Source organism: Lissotriton vulgaris, chromosome 3_1 (genome assembly GCF_964263255.1).
Source record: "Lissotriton vulgaris chromosome 3_1, aLisVul1.2, whole genome shotgun sequence".
Classification (NCBI taxonomy): domain Eukaryota; kingdom Metazoa; phylum Chordata; class Amphibia; order Caudata; family Salamandridae; genus Lissotriton; species Lissotriton vulgaris.
In genome coordinates, this window is record NC_141689.1 from 1,060,103,272 (window position 1) to 1,060,122,212 (window position 18,941).

Consider the following 18,941-nt stretch of genomic DNA (forward strand, 5'->3'; position numbering starts at 1 on the left):
TGGCCCAGTGCATCATGGGAACAGGGCAGACCAAACTATCAAGCCAATTCTTATACTGGGAAGGAAACAAGCTACCGGGGACCGGTTTCTGGCATTTCAGCCGTCTTCGACGGCTTGCTTGAATCCTGATGGTGCAATGAGCTAGGGACTCACATCTGAGTATACCCTTCCACGCTTATGGTGGACAAAAATGATTCAGAAAAGGGGGTGGTGATGAACAGAGTGTCTGAATTAAGCAGACCACTCTTACCCAGTCCGAAGATCAGGGCTTGATCCATCACTGTTTTTTAGCTCACTGCACCATCCCAGCTCAGAACTTGGCTATATGCAAATTAGTCTGACCCTGGCCCAGTGCATCATGGGAACAGGGCAGACCAAACTACCAAGCCAATTCTTATACTGGGAAGGAAACAAGCTACCGGGGACCGGTTTCTGGCATTTCAGCCGTCTTCGGCCTGGCTTGCTTGAATCCTGATGGTGCATGAGCTAGGGACTCACATCTGAGTATACCCTTCCACGCTTATGGTGGACAAAAATGATTCAGAAAAAGGGGTGGTGATGAACAGAGTGTCTGAATTAAGCAGACCACTCTTACCCAGTCCGAAGATCAGGGCTTAATCCATCACCGTTTTTTAGCTCACTGCACCATCCCAGCTCAGAACTTGGCTATATGCAAATTAGTCTGACCCTGGCCCAGTGCATCATGGGAACAGGGCAGACCAAACTACCAAGCCAATTCTTATACTGGGAAGGAAACAAGCTACCGGGGACCGGTTTCTGGCATTTCAGCCGTCTTCGGCCCGGCTTGCTTGAATCCTACTACAGCGCTAACAGTCTTACTTATGACAGAAGTATGGAACATCTGAAGCCATCTTGATTGGAAGAAAGTGGTGACATTTAAAACATTTAATTTGCAAAAGAACAAAATGAGGGGGTTCATTTTGCCATAGAAATTATGATGAGTGCTGCAGAAAGAAAAATTAGGGCACATTTTGACTTCTCAAATCCTCTTCTATTTCAATAAACAATTCTGACCTGCAGACTGAAACATGCACTTTGAATACCAACAGCAGACTTCCCTGGTGAGCAGTAGCTTTACTACAGTGATCTAATGAGCAACTAGAGTGCTAACATTCAGAATTCATGGCAAATGTGTGACACATCTGAATGCCTTCTTGACGGAACCAAAGTAAATAACTGAAAGTATTTCCTACTGAGGAGACTGTAGTAAATGAGGAAATTAGGAAACTTCATAACAAATAAGTCTCCCAGATGTGGGTCCCGTACTCTCTATGCCACTGGAGTTAATTGTCGCGTGCCGTAATGTGCATGTGTCGTGAATGCGCGGGAGCAGGAGTCATGGATTTGTCGCATACCAATGGCGCACATCACGTAATATTCAAGGTATATGATGTAACTGAAAAACACGCAGCAGTCGCACACCGTAAGCGGATCCTTCACGACTTTTTTAAAATGGCGGCTAGAATCGCGCACCCACTGTGATGTGTACGCTTTGGGTGCGCAACTCAGAAAAAAATGTGGAAAATATTTCTTTTTAAAGAAAATAGTATAAATATATAAAAAGAAAAAAGAAAACAAAAAATAAAAAAATATTTTAGTTTGATAGTTTTTTATTTTTTTTGCAATTTTCCCAAAAATATATAATGTTATTTAATTAATAAAATACTGTAGAAAATCAGTACAAAAAATAGGTATAACTACTATTACACTTAAAAACTCACATTTAAAAAACCTTTAAATTCACTGAAAAAACCATAGGTTTCAGAGATGTTATAGTTAGATATTAACATTTAAAAAAGCTTTGAAATCCACTGAAAAAAACAAAGGTTTCAGAGAAGTTATAGTTAGAAATCAGCTGTAAAAAGCTTTAGAAATTCACAGAAAAAAACATAGGTCAGATTCGGGGACTGGCATAAGATATTATGCTACCAGCCACTAAGTTCCCATGTCCAAGTATCATGCCTATATTGATACAAGCTGAAAATATTGTTTTTATGCATGTCCTACATTAAAAATATTTTCTTACAAAACAGCAAAAAGATAAAAAACATGTTTAAAAAGAACAATGTACTGTAATGAAATGCCTATTAAGCACTCCATTTCCTGATTGATATGGAAAAGATGAAGATAGATAGAAAGAATACGTAGGTATTTCTTTAATTTTTACCATTTACTGTGTCTTTAAATCTGCTTTGGACAAGAGGGAATGTAACTTTGACAAAGGCTGGGATCAGGCGGGAAGCGTTAGTACGGACACACAACAAGAAAATAAAGGAATTCATATTTCGTAAAATATATATATATATATATATATATATATATATATATATATATATATTCACTGAAAAAAACATATGTTTCAAAGACGTTATAGTTGGGAATTAGCATGTAAAAAACCTTTGAAATTCACTGAAAAAACTAAAGGTTTCATGAGTGTTATGGTTAGCTGGACATTTTACCCATACAAAACCTTAGATATTCCTCCGTTAAAGTAGTTCTGCCAACTATAACTTGCGCGCCCATAATGCACTGCTGATGATGTCACATATTTCACAAATGGTTCTGTTGGGTATGTACCATTTCTTCAGTTATTCTGAATATTCAATAAGTTATTCATTGTCAAGGTAGTTAATCAAAAGAAAATGTAAATCCAAAGCATCTAGGCTAAATCAAATCATTTTCATATAAAATACTTTCAAGGCTGTAATCAGTACATAGTGGCGCATCAAATGTGAAGAAGGTGACATTCAGTGCTCAGTGATATTCGTGAAGTGTGAAATATACAATGGGGATTTACGGATAGGGTGGGAGAAAGGGAAAGGAAGGGGAAATTGGCCAATGGTACAATTTTTTTTTAGAAAGTTCTGCGGACCACAACAGTTAGTCTCATCGCAGAATCCTTATAGCTGGTCCAAAAGATTCTAATGTCGATGTTTCAACCCTGGAAAGGCACTCTTTATGGGTCAATGCGGGTCTTCATCAGGACTGGGTAAGGACGGCCTGTTGAGTAAAATGAATAAAGGTCAGGTTTGGATTTACAGGAGTGGGGAGTGCCTGAGCAAACGGGTTGAACTCAAGGAGGTAATAACTCACCTCAAGGGGGCCCAGGTGGTCACACCCGGACTGCGCTTGAGTATAGCCAGATAGTTATACTAAAGTAGTTCTGCCCACATCACACTCCCATACCGGAGCAAGGATCATCAAAAGATGAAAAAGTAGAGAAAACGGTACTAAGGGATTAATTTCACATTAAGGGGCCTATTACGATGGAGGATTTTCCGCATCCTCCGGGCCGGCGGAAGCTGCCGCCGGCCCGGAGGATGCGGAAAATCCTCTGCGGACCCACCAAAGACCCACCGCCACATTAGGATGGATGGTGGGTTCTGGTTTCCGTCCGCAGCTTTTCTCCCACGGTTGGCATACAACCGCTGTGGAAAAGCTCTAGTATGGTGACGGTGTCTCTAAGACACCGTCAGCCAGTTTAGGATGGGCTGTGGAAAAGCATGTGCAACTTCACTGTGGGGGCCCATTGCGGGCCCCCTAGGTGAAGGGGGTGTGGGAGGTGCACATGGGGGGTACCTATGGTACCCCCTGCATTTGTATGCAGAAAGCGGCAGGCACCGCACGGTGCCTGCCACTTTCTACATACAAATGCAATGCGTACATTTTTAACATTTCTGCGGGTGCAGCTTGAAGCTGCACCCGCCGCAATGTTAAAAATAGAGGATGTGACCGCCAGGGTGGCGGTCACATCCTAATTGCACAGGAGGGAACTCTGCAGCCCATGCGGAGGTTCCCTCCTACTCTATGGTGGCGGACGGACTCAGGTCCGTCCGCCATCATAATCGGCCCCTTAATGTTATGACCCAAGAAATAAGTAATTATCTTGTTCTTTACAAATTAATGTAAACACATTTTACTAATCATAGTTTTTAAGGACATATAAACGTATCACAAGAAAAAGTGGCACACAAAATAATCCAAAAAATAACACAAACAAAATTATATATAAATAATCCTACTTTACACAGTACATTCATTATTTACAATACACATATACAATATATACAACACATATACAACAGCGTACCCTAAGAAAGATAATTGAAACCTTTCTAAAAATATTCACTCTTACTTCTGAGTGATCTAAATCTAAAAGGGAATCCTTATAGCGCCTGAGAAGGAAATTCTCTCACAAAACTGGTTTAATAAAGAGCGCGAGGAGTTGAAACAAGCACGAATAACGATAAAGGGACTACTTTAACACAAGAGTGTCGACGCAGTCGCGGTCGCGTTTCAGCCAGTAGACTCTTTATGGCTTCATCAGGACAGGGGTACTTGCAGGTAAAATATCGATAAACCAGCCACTCCCACACAGGGTAGGGTAAGAGCAAAAAATCCTCTAGAACTAGTGCCCTGAAACCTTAAGGGCAACAACAACGTGCAATGTCCACTTTTCCAAGAAATTGGGGAGAAAAACACACGTCATAGGCGTTATGTGGCAAAAGTAAGCAGGGCGGCAAAATTGCGCTCCTACAGCTCCTTCAAATGGGGTCGAACTTGCTCCTAACCCGGCATAAACAATCCACAGGCAACAAACACCCAAGTTTGAGTAGAGCCACAAGCATATTTGTGGCTGGCAGGGGGTGCTGGCTCCCTTGGTGGATGATTCAAAAGAGGAGACTGGCATAGAATTACTAACCCATTCTACATTCACATATAAATCAAGGATACGTCAAAGTAAGGCAGGAGACTCATCTTACCAAGGAAATGGCTCAAGTGATGCAATTCTGAAGTTGCTCAATTAGTACAATCCACTCACTTGACAACAGTTCAGAGTTGAGGGCAGTTAAATCGTGGCCAGGACGTAGTCTAGAAAAAGGAAAATGCTGATTACTTCTTTCCGTCCGGCCGCTTACTGTTAAAAGTGATGGGTTAGAATGCCTAACTAAAGAAGTCCGCCCCCCTTTTAAATCGTTGTAGCAAATACGATAAACGCTCAGGTGCTGTAATTTCTTTCGCTCTGTCTGTGCTCGCTGTTATTGTGAAAGCGGCTACAAACTGGAACCCGAATAAGCCAGTTTGAAAAGTGCGAGGACGCTTAGCTTGGAGCGAAACGGTTGCTAGGCAACCACCTTCGCGTGAGAGTTACACGTCTGCTGAGGCCGTGCAGTCGAATGGGGTTCGAGACGGCAGTCTTTCTGATCGGATATGGATATTTAAGTAATTGAAAATGCGCTTTGGGTGGTACAAGTCATGACCACATGATGATATAACTTCCGCTGGCATTCGCATTAATTGTACATACTGTTATACAGTATTTAATCAAGATGGCCAAGAGGTGAATGGTACGTGAATTAACAGATGCACGCAGTGACAATATCACATTTTGCAGAATACACGTTGTGCGTTCAGTTTAAAAAGCATTTCAAACATAGCAAATTATAAATATGCACACGTTCTCATTAGGCCGTAAACCTAGCATTAATATTTCCTATATTTCGTATGTAGACACACAAGTTACGTGTATACATCATTCTATTTGCCATAACAAGAGATCATGGAAACACTTGGTCAATTTACATAGGATTACCATTTACGGCAATTATCTTAAATACAATGTACCTCCTATGTCACCTAGCTAAAGGCAGGCATATTTACATCATGTTGCTTGATACATATGCATTCTGGTGGTAGCGTGGAACTCAGTTAAATTCTCACAGTTTTCAAAGTACATTTTGCATGTTTGTTTGTTCAGTTTAAAACATTGCAATTTACAAATATGTACACGTTCAACCTCCGCCTTGAACCTAGAGTTGATATGTCCCATATTTGGTCTGTAGATAAGTATGTTATGTGTATACAAAATTCTACCTGTCATAACAAGGGATGGTAAAAAACACACTTAGCCAAATTACATTACATGTGGTTTAGGGTATTTATCTTGAAAGTCACCTTCCTCAAATATGATGTGCCACCATGTACTGATTACAGCCTTGTAAGTATTGAAATTAGGGTAATTTTAAATGAAAGCAATTTATATAAAAATTATTTGATTTACATATATGCTTTGGATTTACATTTTCTTTTGATTAACTACCTTGACAATTAATAACGTATTGAATATTCAGAATAACTTGAAGAAATAGTACATACCCAACAGAACCATTTGTATACTTTATCACTATTACCCAGGTTCTGAGGGATACTGGGTTACCCCATTGTGACTTGCTGATGTCACATAATATATCATTCATGACATGGTCAGTGACATCACTGATGACATCTCAAAAGTCATCACTGATGACATCACTGATGGCATCATCCATATAACAATCTGATACACCTCATAATAAACTAGTATAACCTTTCATCACTCACTGTAAAATACAGACTACCATATTTGAAACCATTTACACCAATACCAGTTTCTACATACCCACTCACTGATTCCTAAGTCTACACACACAACTACCAATTTAACAACAAAATCACTTATACATGCAGTCACTAATTAATAGAACACTATCAAAGGCACTTATACACATATATAGACATTGACACACCAGCAGTCATCTTAGTAAGTTATGAAGGCATCCTACTCACTCTTGAGAAAAATTAATCATACTTACATTTACTCACTTACACAATTATACACGCATTAAAAATCCCCATTACAATCATACACTCATTCATATAGTTACTCTCACAGTCCCTGACTCTTACATATACTTATTTATATACACCAACTCTCACATACAATGCCTTTAATTTTTTTACTTTGTTGAAGATGTACAACTAAAACATATATTCGCTCACCAACATACAAATAAATATATTCAGTCACCCAATCAACTGTTTCCACATGCACTCTTAAACCTATACACCTAGTCAATCAACCATTCACACATCTGTGCATAGAGTTACACACACCCCATCCAACCACACACAAACTCAGTCTTCCATACAAATAGTCACCCAACTAATCAATAACTAATATACAAACTAATGTAGTTAGTGACCAACTGATGCAGCAGGTTATACAACAACAGAGACAGTGATGCACACATTCACATAGTTTAGTTACTAATCCATGTATTAAGTGAGACACTTTTAATTACTCACTGAAACAGACAGTCAGACAGCTACTAAATCCTCCATCCAGACCATTATATATACACTCAATCTTCAATACAGATTGGTATATATATAATACATATTTAAATTTCAAACTAAACCACTTTCACTGGATGATGTCCTGGATGATGTCATCAGTGATGTCATTTGAGATGTCATCAGTGATGTCATTAGTGATGTCACTGACCATGTCATGAATGATATAATATGTGACATCATCAGCAGTGCATTGCGGGCGCATGAGTTATAGTTAGCAGAACTAACTATAACAGAGGAATTTCTATGGTTTTGTTAGAGTGAAACATCCAGCTAACTATAACACCACTGAAACCTATGTTTTTTTCTGTGAATCTATACCAATATAATAAAGAGAGAGCCCAAACCTTTGAGGCGGGTAATCTCAGGAACCATAGCACCAATCACAACACCCAATACAGCGTTGGAAAGGGCAGTTGCAGCAGAAGGACATAGGCTATGCAGACACCCACCATATACATTTAAAAGGTAAATGAACCGTGCCAGCAAAGTAGTCCCTTGTGGGCGTGTCTGCGTTGTGCTGTGGGTGTGTGCTGAGGGCGTGACAGGCGCTGGGGGCGTGTGGTACGTTCCGCCCTTCATGCCATGTCTCATATTGTGTGCTAATCCCACCCTGCTCCCTTTAAATACCCCTGCCCCCCATAATCATAACCCACCCTTACTCCTTAAAATACCCCAACACCCTTAAACACTAACCCATCTTAACCCTATAAATATACCCTGTACCCCAAAACCCAAACCTATCCCGAAACCCTAAAAATACCCCATACCTCAAAACCCAAACCTACCCCTGAACCCTAAAAATATCCCTGTACCCCAAAACCCAAACCTAGCCCTGAACCCTAAAAATAACCCTGCACCCCAAAACCCAAACCTAGCCCTGAACCCTTAAAGTACCCCTGTACCTCAAAACCCAAACCTACCCCTGAACCCTAAAAATACCCCTATACCACAAAATCCAAACCTAGCCATGAACCCTAAAAATACCCCTATACCCCAAAACCCATACCTATCCCTAAACCCTAAAACTACCCCTGTACCCCATAACCTAAAACTATATTTGAACCCTTAAAATACCTAAACACACCAAAACATATACCTCAGTGCCCCAAAACATATACCCCTATACCCATACTTACCTTATCCGAAACATGCTTTTACCATTCATGCATTTACAACGAATTTTGTGATAAACGTATGCGTGGTAAAAGCATATGAAATGTAATGCCATGCGTTATAATGGGATTGCGGAGTCATGGTACTTTCGTAACAAAAGTATGCGGAGTGATGGTATGCGGAAAGAAAGTTGCAGAATAATGGGTGTTTACCCACCCCCAGTAAGTGCTATATAATATTGCAAGAAAAAATAAAGTAGGGAAACTCGAGTTCACACACTACTGAACGCGCACTCTTAAGTGCATCAGCAGTGCACTGTGAATCGGAGCGTTTCACAGGCCTGTCACAGATAAGGAATGCTATCAAAAAGAATTCCTACAAAACAATATACTAATGGCCGGCAGCAATTCATACCCGGACAACTTCGGGACGGGCTGCTAGTATATATATTACATACTGGTGATAGCCAGTAGGTATATATAGTTAGGATTGGCTACCATAGGAAATCGGCAACATTCTATTGGGATTAACTCTGGCGCCAGTTGAGGAATTTGTGTGTAATTTTCCAAAATTTTGGCCATCTCTGCTGCGCTCCTTCCCTGAAAGTTTCGGGGGGATTCGTGAAGTGGGGGCTGAGAAAAAAGGAGGGTTATGTTATGTTATGTTATGTTAAAATGTGTTTATATAGCGCTCGGCTACTCTAAAAGAGTGTCCCGGCGCTTTCCACATAAAGCTACAGTGTATAACAACATAACAAGAAAAACAGGAGCCCACGAAAAAAACAAAGAAGAAAGTCCACCTAAACAGAGAGATTAAAAAGCCAAGTCTTCAAATTCCTTCTGAATTGAAGCAGATTGGGAGTGCTGCGAAGTTCCAGTGGAAGCGAGTTCCACAGCTGAGAGGCCTTGAGGCTGAAAGAGCGCCCCCCAATCCGGGCCTTCCTCACGCGTGGAACCACGACCGTGAAAAGGGATTCCGAACGCAATGAGCGGGCAGGGCGATAGAAAGCCAATCTCTTCTGAAGATATCCTGCGCCTGAGCCAAACAGAGCTTTATGCACCAGCGTCAAGGATTTGAACATAATCCGCTTACGGATCGGGAGCCAATGCAGCGACCGCAGAAGACCAGATGCCCGTGCGCGTCTATGCAGACCAAAGATTGCGCGCGCTGCAGAGTTCTGTGTCACCTGCAGACGTTGGACCAAGTAATCTGGAAGACCCAGGAAAAGAGCATTGGCATAGTCTAACCTGGATCCGATAAGCGCCTGCACCGTAATCCGTCTATGCTCCGCAGAAAGTAGTGGAAGAAACTTGCGGAGCATTTTCAGAACGCCGAAACAGGTGCCAGCCAGGCCAAGAACATGTGATCTGAGAGAAAGCTTGTTGTCAAGCTTAACGCCAAGATTTTTGGCCACCAAGGAAGATTGTGCCGGAGGACACATGGCGGCCGGCCACCACTGCCGCCACTCGGGATCGGTGACACAGCCAAAGAATAACACCTCCGACTTACTGGAGTTGGCCTTTAAACTGTTCCGCTGGAACCAGCCAAAGACCATATCCAGACAGTCCCGAATTCTCTCCCCATCAAATGGCTGGTCTATAGCACATGTGAAAAGGAGTTGCGTGTCGTCGGCATAGGACACGATCTGGGCTCCGTAAGCCTCCACCGCTGCCGCCAGGGGGGACATAAAGATGTTGAACAATGTCGGGCTCAACACAGATCCCTGTGGAACCCCAACTCCCAATGGCGGCATCTCGGCAGAGCTCTGGGAAACCCAGACCGTCTGGCGGCGGCCCTCCAGAAAAGATGAAAACCATCTGAACACCGTCCCCCTTAGGCCGATGTCATGAAGCCTAGCGAGAAGCGCCTCATGAGGGACGGTGTCGAAGGCCGCCGACAGGTCCAACATGACTAGCATGGCCTTGCCACCCACATCCAAGGTCTCCCTGATGATCTCAGAGACCTCCACCAACGCCGTTTCCGTTCTGAAGTTCGGACAGAACCCGGATTGGGACGGATGGAGCAAGTTGTTAGATTCTAAAAAGCTCGACAAGACACCATGAACATGTTTCTCGGTGATCTTAGCCAGGGCCGGGAGCAGTGAAATTGGCCTATAATTGGCCAGGACCTCGGCATCAAGACCAGGCTTTTTCAGGAGGGGGATCACCATCGCCCTTTTCCAGGTGCGAGGGACACTCCCCTCTCTCAGGGAGGCATTGATGATAGGGTTGACCAGGGGATTCACCACTGCCGCCATCCCGGCCAAAAATTTGGCAGGGCAGGGGTCAAGCGGGGAACCAGATTTGAGACTGGCCAGCAGGGCCCGGGACATATCACTTGAGACAGGTGGAAAGTCAGCCAGTACTGCCGTAGGCAGGGACGATGTTCCAAGTCCTGCCCCGGGGCCACAGCAGCCCTCCACAACGCTCTCCGAGAAGGAGGCCTGAATAGCCTTAATCTTGTCGGTGAAAAAAGTGGCAAGATCACATGCCCACGCATCCGAAGAGACAGGCGGGGGAGAATAGGAGGAAGGGGCCGTGAACTCCTTCACAATCGTGAAGACCTCCTTACAGGAGTTCGCCGCCGTCTCAATCCTCCTGGCAAGATATTCCCGCTTGGCACCAAGAATGTCACGATGATAGGCCTTCACCACCGATCTATAGGCGAGTTTGGCCTCCCCATCATATTGAAGGCGCCAGGCCCGCTCAGCAACCTTGCACTGACTGCGAGCCAGACGCAGCGCCTCCGTAAACCATGGTGCCGACTGCCGTATCACCGAGGACCGGGGGGTCATCCTTGGTGCAAGATCATCTAACCTCTCAGTCAGCCATAACTGCAGGGCCTCAGTGTCTCTTTCCGGATCCCTCGAGAGGGGACAGGGATGTTCCGTGAGCGCCTGCTCCAACATATCTGGCGTCACTCTGTGCAGCGCTCTCGAAGCCGTTCTGGGCACCGTGGGGGCGCAGATGTCAGACCGCCCATTTTCCAACACGGAAAACCCAATCAAACTGTGATCCGACCAGAGCACCGGCCGTGTTTCGATGTCAACAATAGGGACAGAAGAGAACACTTGATCGAGGGTATGCCCTCTCTCATGTGTGGGCCCTGACACAAATGGTGTCAAGCCAAGCGGAGATGTAATATCCAGCAATTTGGCCCCGTTCGGATCGTCCGTGACATCAAGATGAAAGTTGAAATCGCCTGCCAGCAAGCAATGCTGTGCAGAAAGCGCCAGCTCCGAAATGGCTGTCTGTAAATCCTCCGAAAAAGAACCCACCGGGCCAGGAGGCCTGTAAACTAGCAGACCCTTAAGTGCTTGAACTGGAGACAGTCTGAGCGTAAAGCCCAGGGATTCAGAGCCCTCAATGGAGTTAACAGGAAGAACAGAGCAGGAAATGTTGTTCCTCGCCACCACAGCAACTCCGCCCCCTCTACCCTTCGCCCTGTCTTGGCGGAAGATGTTATAGGATGGAGGGATCGCAGTAAAGATGTCCGGATTGGACGCCTCTCCCAACTAAGTTTCGGTCAGGAGCAGGCAAAGAGGATTATCCCTGACAAGAAGATCATAGATGTGCTGTGCATGTCCTCCTACCGATCTGGTGTTCAACAGCAGACAAAGATGTGTTTTCCCCATGTTCATTTCCATAGGACGGTCTGACAAGTCTACAGCCCGAACCGCTGAACGGAATTACACCAAACTTGGCAAAATTGTAGGGACTGGTACTCAGATGTGCCTTTGCTATGTTTGGTGAAAATGGCTCCAGTGGTTTTTATGAAAATTAACTTCAAAAACACATATATATCTATATGAGCTTACCTGTACGCTTACAGTGCGCGTACCGTACGCGTACACCGTCCTTGCACTGTCCTTGCACGTGCGCGTACCCCTACGTGCACGAGTTGCATGCTGATTGGCTGCCACTGTCTGTCAACACTCTAAAACAGAAATTCTGCCTCGGTAGAGTGAGGTACAGGAAAGCAGAAAAACTAATGTGTAGAGCTCAAAAAGGGGGCAGGGTAGAAGCATCCTGCCCCTCTAGGCCTGCTCAGGGGGTCCCACAAGGACACCCAAGGCAAAAAAAAAATAACAACATTTTTTTTTTAAAGTCGCGGGTTTTTTAACACCATCGCTGCTAATGGTTTTCCCCTGCTGTGCTGCTTCTTCTGATATCCCATTGTTCATGACGAGCTCAGCTCGTCATGAGTGTATGAGAGGGCTATATCATGACGAGCTGAGCTCGTCATGAGTGTCGAAGGGGTTAAATGCTAATTCCTAACTATATAAGGCCTGAAACCTATGGTTTTTTCATTGAATATAGATTGGATTGGATTGGATTGGATTGGATTGGATGTCGATTTGTAAAGCGCGAATTGTTGCCCGAGGGCGTCCAAGCGCTGAAAACACCAAAACCGACCAGAGAGAGAAAAAAGCAAAAAAACACAACAGAGGGAGGGGGAAATTAAACTGGATGAAACAGGAAGGTTTTTAGTTGTTTGCGGAAAGTCGTGTGATTAGAGTTGGATCTTAAGTGCAATGGGAGGGAGTTCCAGGCCCTCGCCGCGTTATAGGCGAAAGACCTACCTCCAGATCTGGATCTCCTTACTCTCGGAGTGACTGCCAAGAAGGACTGGTTGGATCTTAGATTCTTATTGGGCCTATAGTGAAGGATTAGGTCCTGTGTGATCATGGGGCCAGAGTTCCAGAAGGACTGGTGGGATATGCACATGGCTTTGAACAAAACCCTTTGGCGTACTGGTAGCCAGTGAAGAGAGACCAGCCCAGACCTTACTGACTGTCTGCGAGGGATGTCAAGTAGCAGACGTGCGGCGCAGTTCTGCACAGTCTGTAGCCTCCTCAATGTGGATTCCGGGGCTCCGAGGTAAAGGACATTATTAAAATCGAGACGAGATTGAATCAGGCCTTGTACCGCTGCTTGCTTGGCTTCCATGGGAAGGAGGGGGAGAATTTTCCTAAGCATCTTCATGATGCCGAAGCAGGTAGCCGAAAGTTTGGTGGCTTGTACGCCAAAGGAGAGAGAGTTGTCCATCCATATTCCCAGACTTTTTATGCTGTTTTTGGGAATAGGTATGGGGCCCATACTGGGTGGCCAAAGGGTGGGCGGGAGGCTGGGGACCGAGTTGCCGAGGACCATGAGCTCGGTCTTATCTCCGTTTAATTTTAAGGATGATTGGGACATCCAGGATTTTACCTCCTCTAGGCACTCTCTGAGGCCGCTCTGTACAGGGAGATTGGTCTCCTGTGTCAGGGAGACCACCAGCTGCGTGTCGTCCGCGTAGGAGATGATCTTAATCCCAAACGGACGGACGACATCAGCTAGTGGTCTCATGTACAGGTTAAAAAGTGCCGGGCTCAGAGAGGAACCTTGGGGGACGCCGCAATTCAGGGAGATGCTGGTGGAGACTGAATCACCATCAAACACTTGGAAAGATCTATCTTCCAGGAAGGACCGGAACCAGGTCCACGCTTTGCCCTTAATCCCGACCTGGGCCATACGGTCCAGCAGGGTGACATGGCTGACCGTATCGAAGGCCGCACTAAGATCAAGGAGGATCACTGCCACTGATCCTCCCTGATCTAAGATTTTCCTGGCCTCCTCGGTGACCATGAGGAGGGCGGTCTCGGTCCCATGTTTAGGTCTAAATCCGGTTTGGGTGGGATCCAGGAGCAGATGGGTTTCTAAAAAGTTGGTAAGCTGGAGGTTTATGTATTTCTCCAGGACCTTGCTCGCCCAGGGGAGCAGGGATATTGGGCGGTAGTTGCTCATATCTGTGGGGTCTAGGCTGGGCTTTTTCAGCAGGGCCTTCACCATGGCCTGCTTCCAGACTGTGGGAACTATGCCCGTGAAGATGGAGGTGTTTAGGACGTCCCTTAGTATAGGTAGAGTGGTTTGTGCAGCGGCCATAATTATCTCTGGGGGGGCAGGGTCATTAGGAGAACCGGATTTGACTTTGCGTGCTAGAGACTCCAGCAAGACAAGTTCCAGTGGGGGGAAATGGGACAGCGTGGGTGGTTGAGGATTGAGAACGGGTTCAACGGGGTGTGAGAGTGTAATGAACGGAGGTGGGTTGATCGGGGGGAAAGCCGAGTAGATTGAACTAATTTTCTGATGGAAAAATTCGGCAACTTTATTGCAGTGAGAAGTGGGTTTGTCCACTGGTAGGCTGGGAGGGGGTTTGGTTAGTTGTTTAATGATTTTGAAAATTTCCTTCGGTTTGGATTTTGCAAGGACAATTTTTTCCGAGAAGTAGGAGGCCTGGGCTTCCTTTATCTGGCTTTTGTAGTTGCTGATAGCTTCTCGGTAGAGAGTTTTATGTACCGATGAATAATCGGTTCGCCAGCGTCTTTCGAGTTTCCTACAGCATCGTTTTTGGTTTCTCAGATTCTCCGTGTACCACGGGGCAGTTTTGTGGAGGCGTTTAAGAGTGATTACCTTTTTCGGGAGGGCAATATCAAGAGATTGGGAGATCCAATTGACGTAGGCCTGATAAGCTGGCTCAGGGTTATCCGTGACCAAGGGTTGGGTCTCTGTGAGTGCATTGGTCCAATTATCAATCATAAGATGGGTCCAGGCTCTCTTGAGTCTTGTAGTGGGGATAGGTTCGGGGGGTTTGAGAATGGTCCAATTGATGGGGATCAGAAAATGGTCCGTCCAGGGAAGGGGTATGGGAGGACAAGTTAGGAGGTTGGGGCAGTTGCTAAAAACTGGGTCGAGCAGATGGCCTTTTTCGTGTGTGGGCAGGGTGATATAGATATAGATATAGATATAGATAGGTAGATAAAGAATTGCCTGTTTTTGTGACCAACCTCTGCTTGCCCATATAACATGGTGCTATTTATAAATTGCAGCAATTATGTTACTTATATTTATTACTGAAATATGCCAGAGACAATTTTGTGTGTTTAACTGGGGAAAGTAGAAGAATGAAAAACATGATTGTTATATTTAATATAATTGCATTTACGTGTTTCATTTTGTATTTTTTCACAAGAGCTGAGGCTTCCGTCACAGTTTCTCTTTATGCACAATGAAGACGCCAAAGTAAATTATTTTACTTTGGTGACAAAACACTTTTTTCAAGGTTGGTTTTATGGTTCATTTTCTCACACTATTTTACTTCAATGAGTAGAGCTTAAGGGCCATATGTACGTAGGATTTATTTTGCAACTTACTAATAGCACATTTTTGTGATTCGCTATTTGGAAATCACAAACACCTACTACACATGTGTCCTTTACACATTTAACGATTCCTAATGGGGTCACAGTTTACCTCCCTCATTATTATTCATGAGGTAGGTCCCAATTTGTGACCCATTGGGAATGGCTAGAGAACACTGGGATTGTGGCCTGCTAAAGACAGCAGACCACTATGGCTGTTTTGCTTTTACACAAAGCAACGTTTTTGTTTTTTAAATGCAGCCCAATTTTCTTAAAGGAAAATGGGATGTGTTTCAAAAACAAAAATGAAAAGTTTTAGTTTCACATTTCAAGAGTAGGCAGTGGTCTCTGTGACCACTGTCTGCTCTTAAAAGCGGGTGGGAGTCCCCTGGGAACCCCTTCCGGTATGTAATGGGGTTACCACCAACTTGAAGTAGGAGGTAAAATGCAAATGATTCAGGACTGTATTTTGGCTGCAAAACATTTGCACATGGCACTGCAAGAAGCTGTTAGGAAGGGACGCCCTCAACACGCCCCTTCCTAATACGAATTTCTAACCCGTTATGCGTTTCGATAATAGGTTACTGAATCAGAAAATAGGGTTTTGTACATACACAAAGGAATTTTTGGTGTTGCAAAGGGCCCCATTATGCGAATTTGCGACAACAAAAAAACAAAGTCCACATCCACCTCATATTGATAGCTTTAGTTAATTCTCCACTGGTGTTCAACATGTTGCAATAGAGAGGTTGATGTGAAAGCTGCTGTGTGCTGTTTCAATAAACCATGAAATATATCCAGATTCAGGTAATATTCTGTTAGAGTTCCTTGAGCGATGGGCTGTTAGGGTGTGGTAGCGTGTGAACTGTGTTTATCGGACGTGTCTATGATCGTACTTTTTAACCAAGGAAGGCTGTTGATTTACATTATGTAAACGTTCCTCATCTAAATATATCTTGTTTGAAGAAAGAAGTCAAATATAGTTTGCTAATTCCCACTGCAGCTACTATAACTACCAAAAGTATTTAGAGGCATTAACCAAGAAAAAGTCATATGCTGTAAAAAAAAAAAATCAGAGAATTTAGAAAATATATAAATGTTCATTATAATAGGTTTATTTTCATTTACAGGTCTAATGTCAGGTTGATAAAACACATACCAAAATGCATCTTCTATTTCAAAGAAAAATAAATATATTTGTACATACCAGCAGAGGTACATTTATAGTACGGCATTCTTTTAGAGCCTTTGAATCACTTCTTTGAAGACCCTGGGCTAAGATTCTAGCCAGAGACGCTTTGTTATCAGATGATTTGAGGGTACTTCTACTTATAGGTACATCGGTCAGATGAATGCCTAGTTTGTCCATAAGTTTTGAAAAGGCAGACTTGGAAGCGTTGATGATTAAATATCCGCTTGAACGAGAAGTTGTATCTTTTGAAAGTAAAGAAAACATATGAATCATTATAAAAAAGCATATTTTTTTAAACAAAATCTAAAATAGATACAGCATATGGACAAAATGAAAAGTTCCTCTTATTTAAGGCCTTGCAGCTATAGAGTCCTGAGTTTTACTAAATCCACATTTGCTAATCCACTAATGCACAAGCTTGCTAAAGCCAATTCACTAGTACGAAAGAACTGTGGTGCAAGCAATGATTTATTGTGTATGCCAGTTTGCCCACTCCCATAATTCTAGGAACAGCAGTACATTTTAAATGAAACAGTGGGTGAGCAGAAAGGAGGGGGTTTTCACCTTAAAGACTGCCTAGCCTTCTGACAGAATAAATGTAAGCTGTGTTTGAATGGTTCATTTGTGATACACTTATGAAGCAGGTTTATCCAAGGTTGAGACACTTACTAAAGCCAGAAGGATGTATGGACAAAATCCCATACACAGGTTCAGTGGTGTTTCAGTGGACTCTTTAATAGCAAGATCACTATGGATAAGTACTAAGATTAGGTATAGCGATTTCCTAATTGCTAATTTCTGAAAATCGTATTTAGGAAATCGCTATTCCTAATGTATGAAACTTGTTGACTTTCTATTAGCGAATGCTGGTGGGTAGCACATCGACCGACCCAATGAATAATAATGTGGTAGGCTGCAGTTTGCGACCCATTAAGAATGATAGCCATTCCAGGTTTGGAGGTCTGCTAAGTTCAGCAGACCACCATGCCTGTGTTTGTTTTTAAGTAAAGCTATGTTTTTTTCTTTGAAATGCAGTCCATTTTCCTTAAAGGAAAATGGGACGTGCTTCAAGAGAAAAAGATTCAATGTTTGAAATTCATTTTTTAAGAGTAGACAGTGGTCCGTTGGACCCCCTCACATTTGCGCAGGGGTTCCTACCAACTTGGAATTGGTGGTAAAATATGAATGTTTATTTGCGTCTCAAAACATTAATACATACCACTGCAAATCGGTATTTGTAAGGGATGTCATAAACACGCCCCTTCCAAATCTCAAAACCCAAACTCAGCACTTGTAAATCTAGCCCTTGTTTATTTAAAGGGCTGATTCACAAACATCTCCCAATTTTACCGAAGGCAAAACAAAATCCATTTGTTGGTGTAAATTGGCAATCTTGATTCACAAAATTAGGACTAAAAAGAATTAGCCCTCAAAAATGGGATTTGAATAAACAATAACTAAGCCATTAGTTTGAAATATTCACAACTTCAAGTTTAGAGTGGGGGTATGCGTTCTTGGATTGTCTGTCCTATGAAAGTAGGTGAAACCCTACATACCCATACATAAGTATTTGCATATCCATAGCAGGTAATTTGTCAGCCTGGAATGCATACACATACACCCCTTTCAAGAGCAGCAAGTAGAAGGAATGCAGGTGTAGGATTATTGGTGTTTCCAATGGTAAAACATTTTCACATCATCAGCATATAGTGAGATGATGTGATATACTACACATTCGCATAAGCCCCAGTTGTTTGCTTGCAGGTGAAGGTAGCAAGCCAACTGTTTCATGCTGAAAGCAAAAATGAGAGGGACAGCCTTGTCTGGTACCTCTGAAGATGATGAATTTATTAGAAATAACTTGTCTCGTTTTAACACAAGCCTCAGGATTAGTATAGAGAGTGCGTATCCAGGAGAGGAATGCTGTGCGAACCCCATATTAGAGAGGGTAGACAATAAGTAGTCCTAGCTTAGGGTGTCAAAGGCTTTTTCAATATCTAGCGATACCGCAACCCGGTCAGGAGTGAACGCCGGTGTATTATGAAAAAGGCGTAATAGATGCCACACATTCAGAAAGGTGCTGCGGTCCGGAATTAACCCAGATTGAACAACTGCATTAGGGGAGAAGGTAGTTTGCCAAGATCTTTCCCAAAATGTTGTGTAGATATGGTAGGGATAAAGGTCAAAAGGAATGGAAGTCCAGCGGGTGCCTACCCGGTTTGGGCAAAATTACTATAAGTGCTTGATGAAGTGTATCTG

At 43.4% G+C, this 18,941-nt stretch overlaps 1 protein-coding gene across 1 annotated transcript in view; it reads right to left on the reverse strand.

Annotated features, from left to right (window-relative positions):
• Window positions 1-18,941, reverse strand: part of LOC147727391 (coiled-coil domain-containing protein 171-like) — a 1,936,181-nt gene that overhangs the window by 703,892 nt on the left and 1,213,348 nt on the right. Inside the window, exon 15 of the mRNA XM_086963620.1 lies at window positions 16,698-16,924. Coding sequence (XP_086819746.1) covers window positions 16,698-16,924 — 227 coding nt within the window. The remainder of the gene's footprint in view (window positions 1-16,697; window positions 16,925-18,941) is intronic.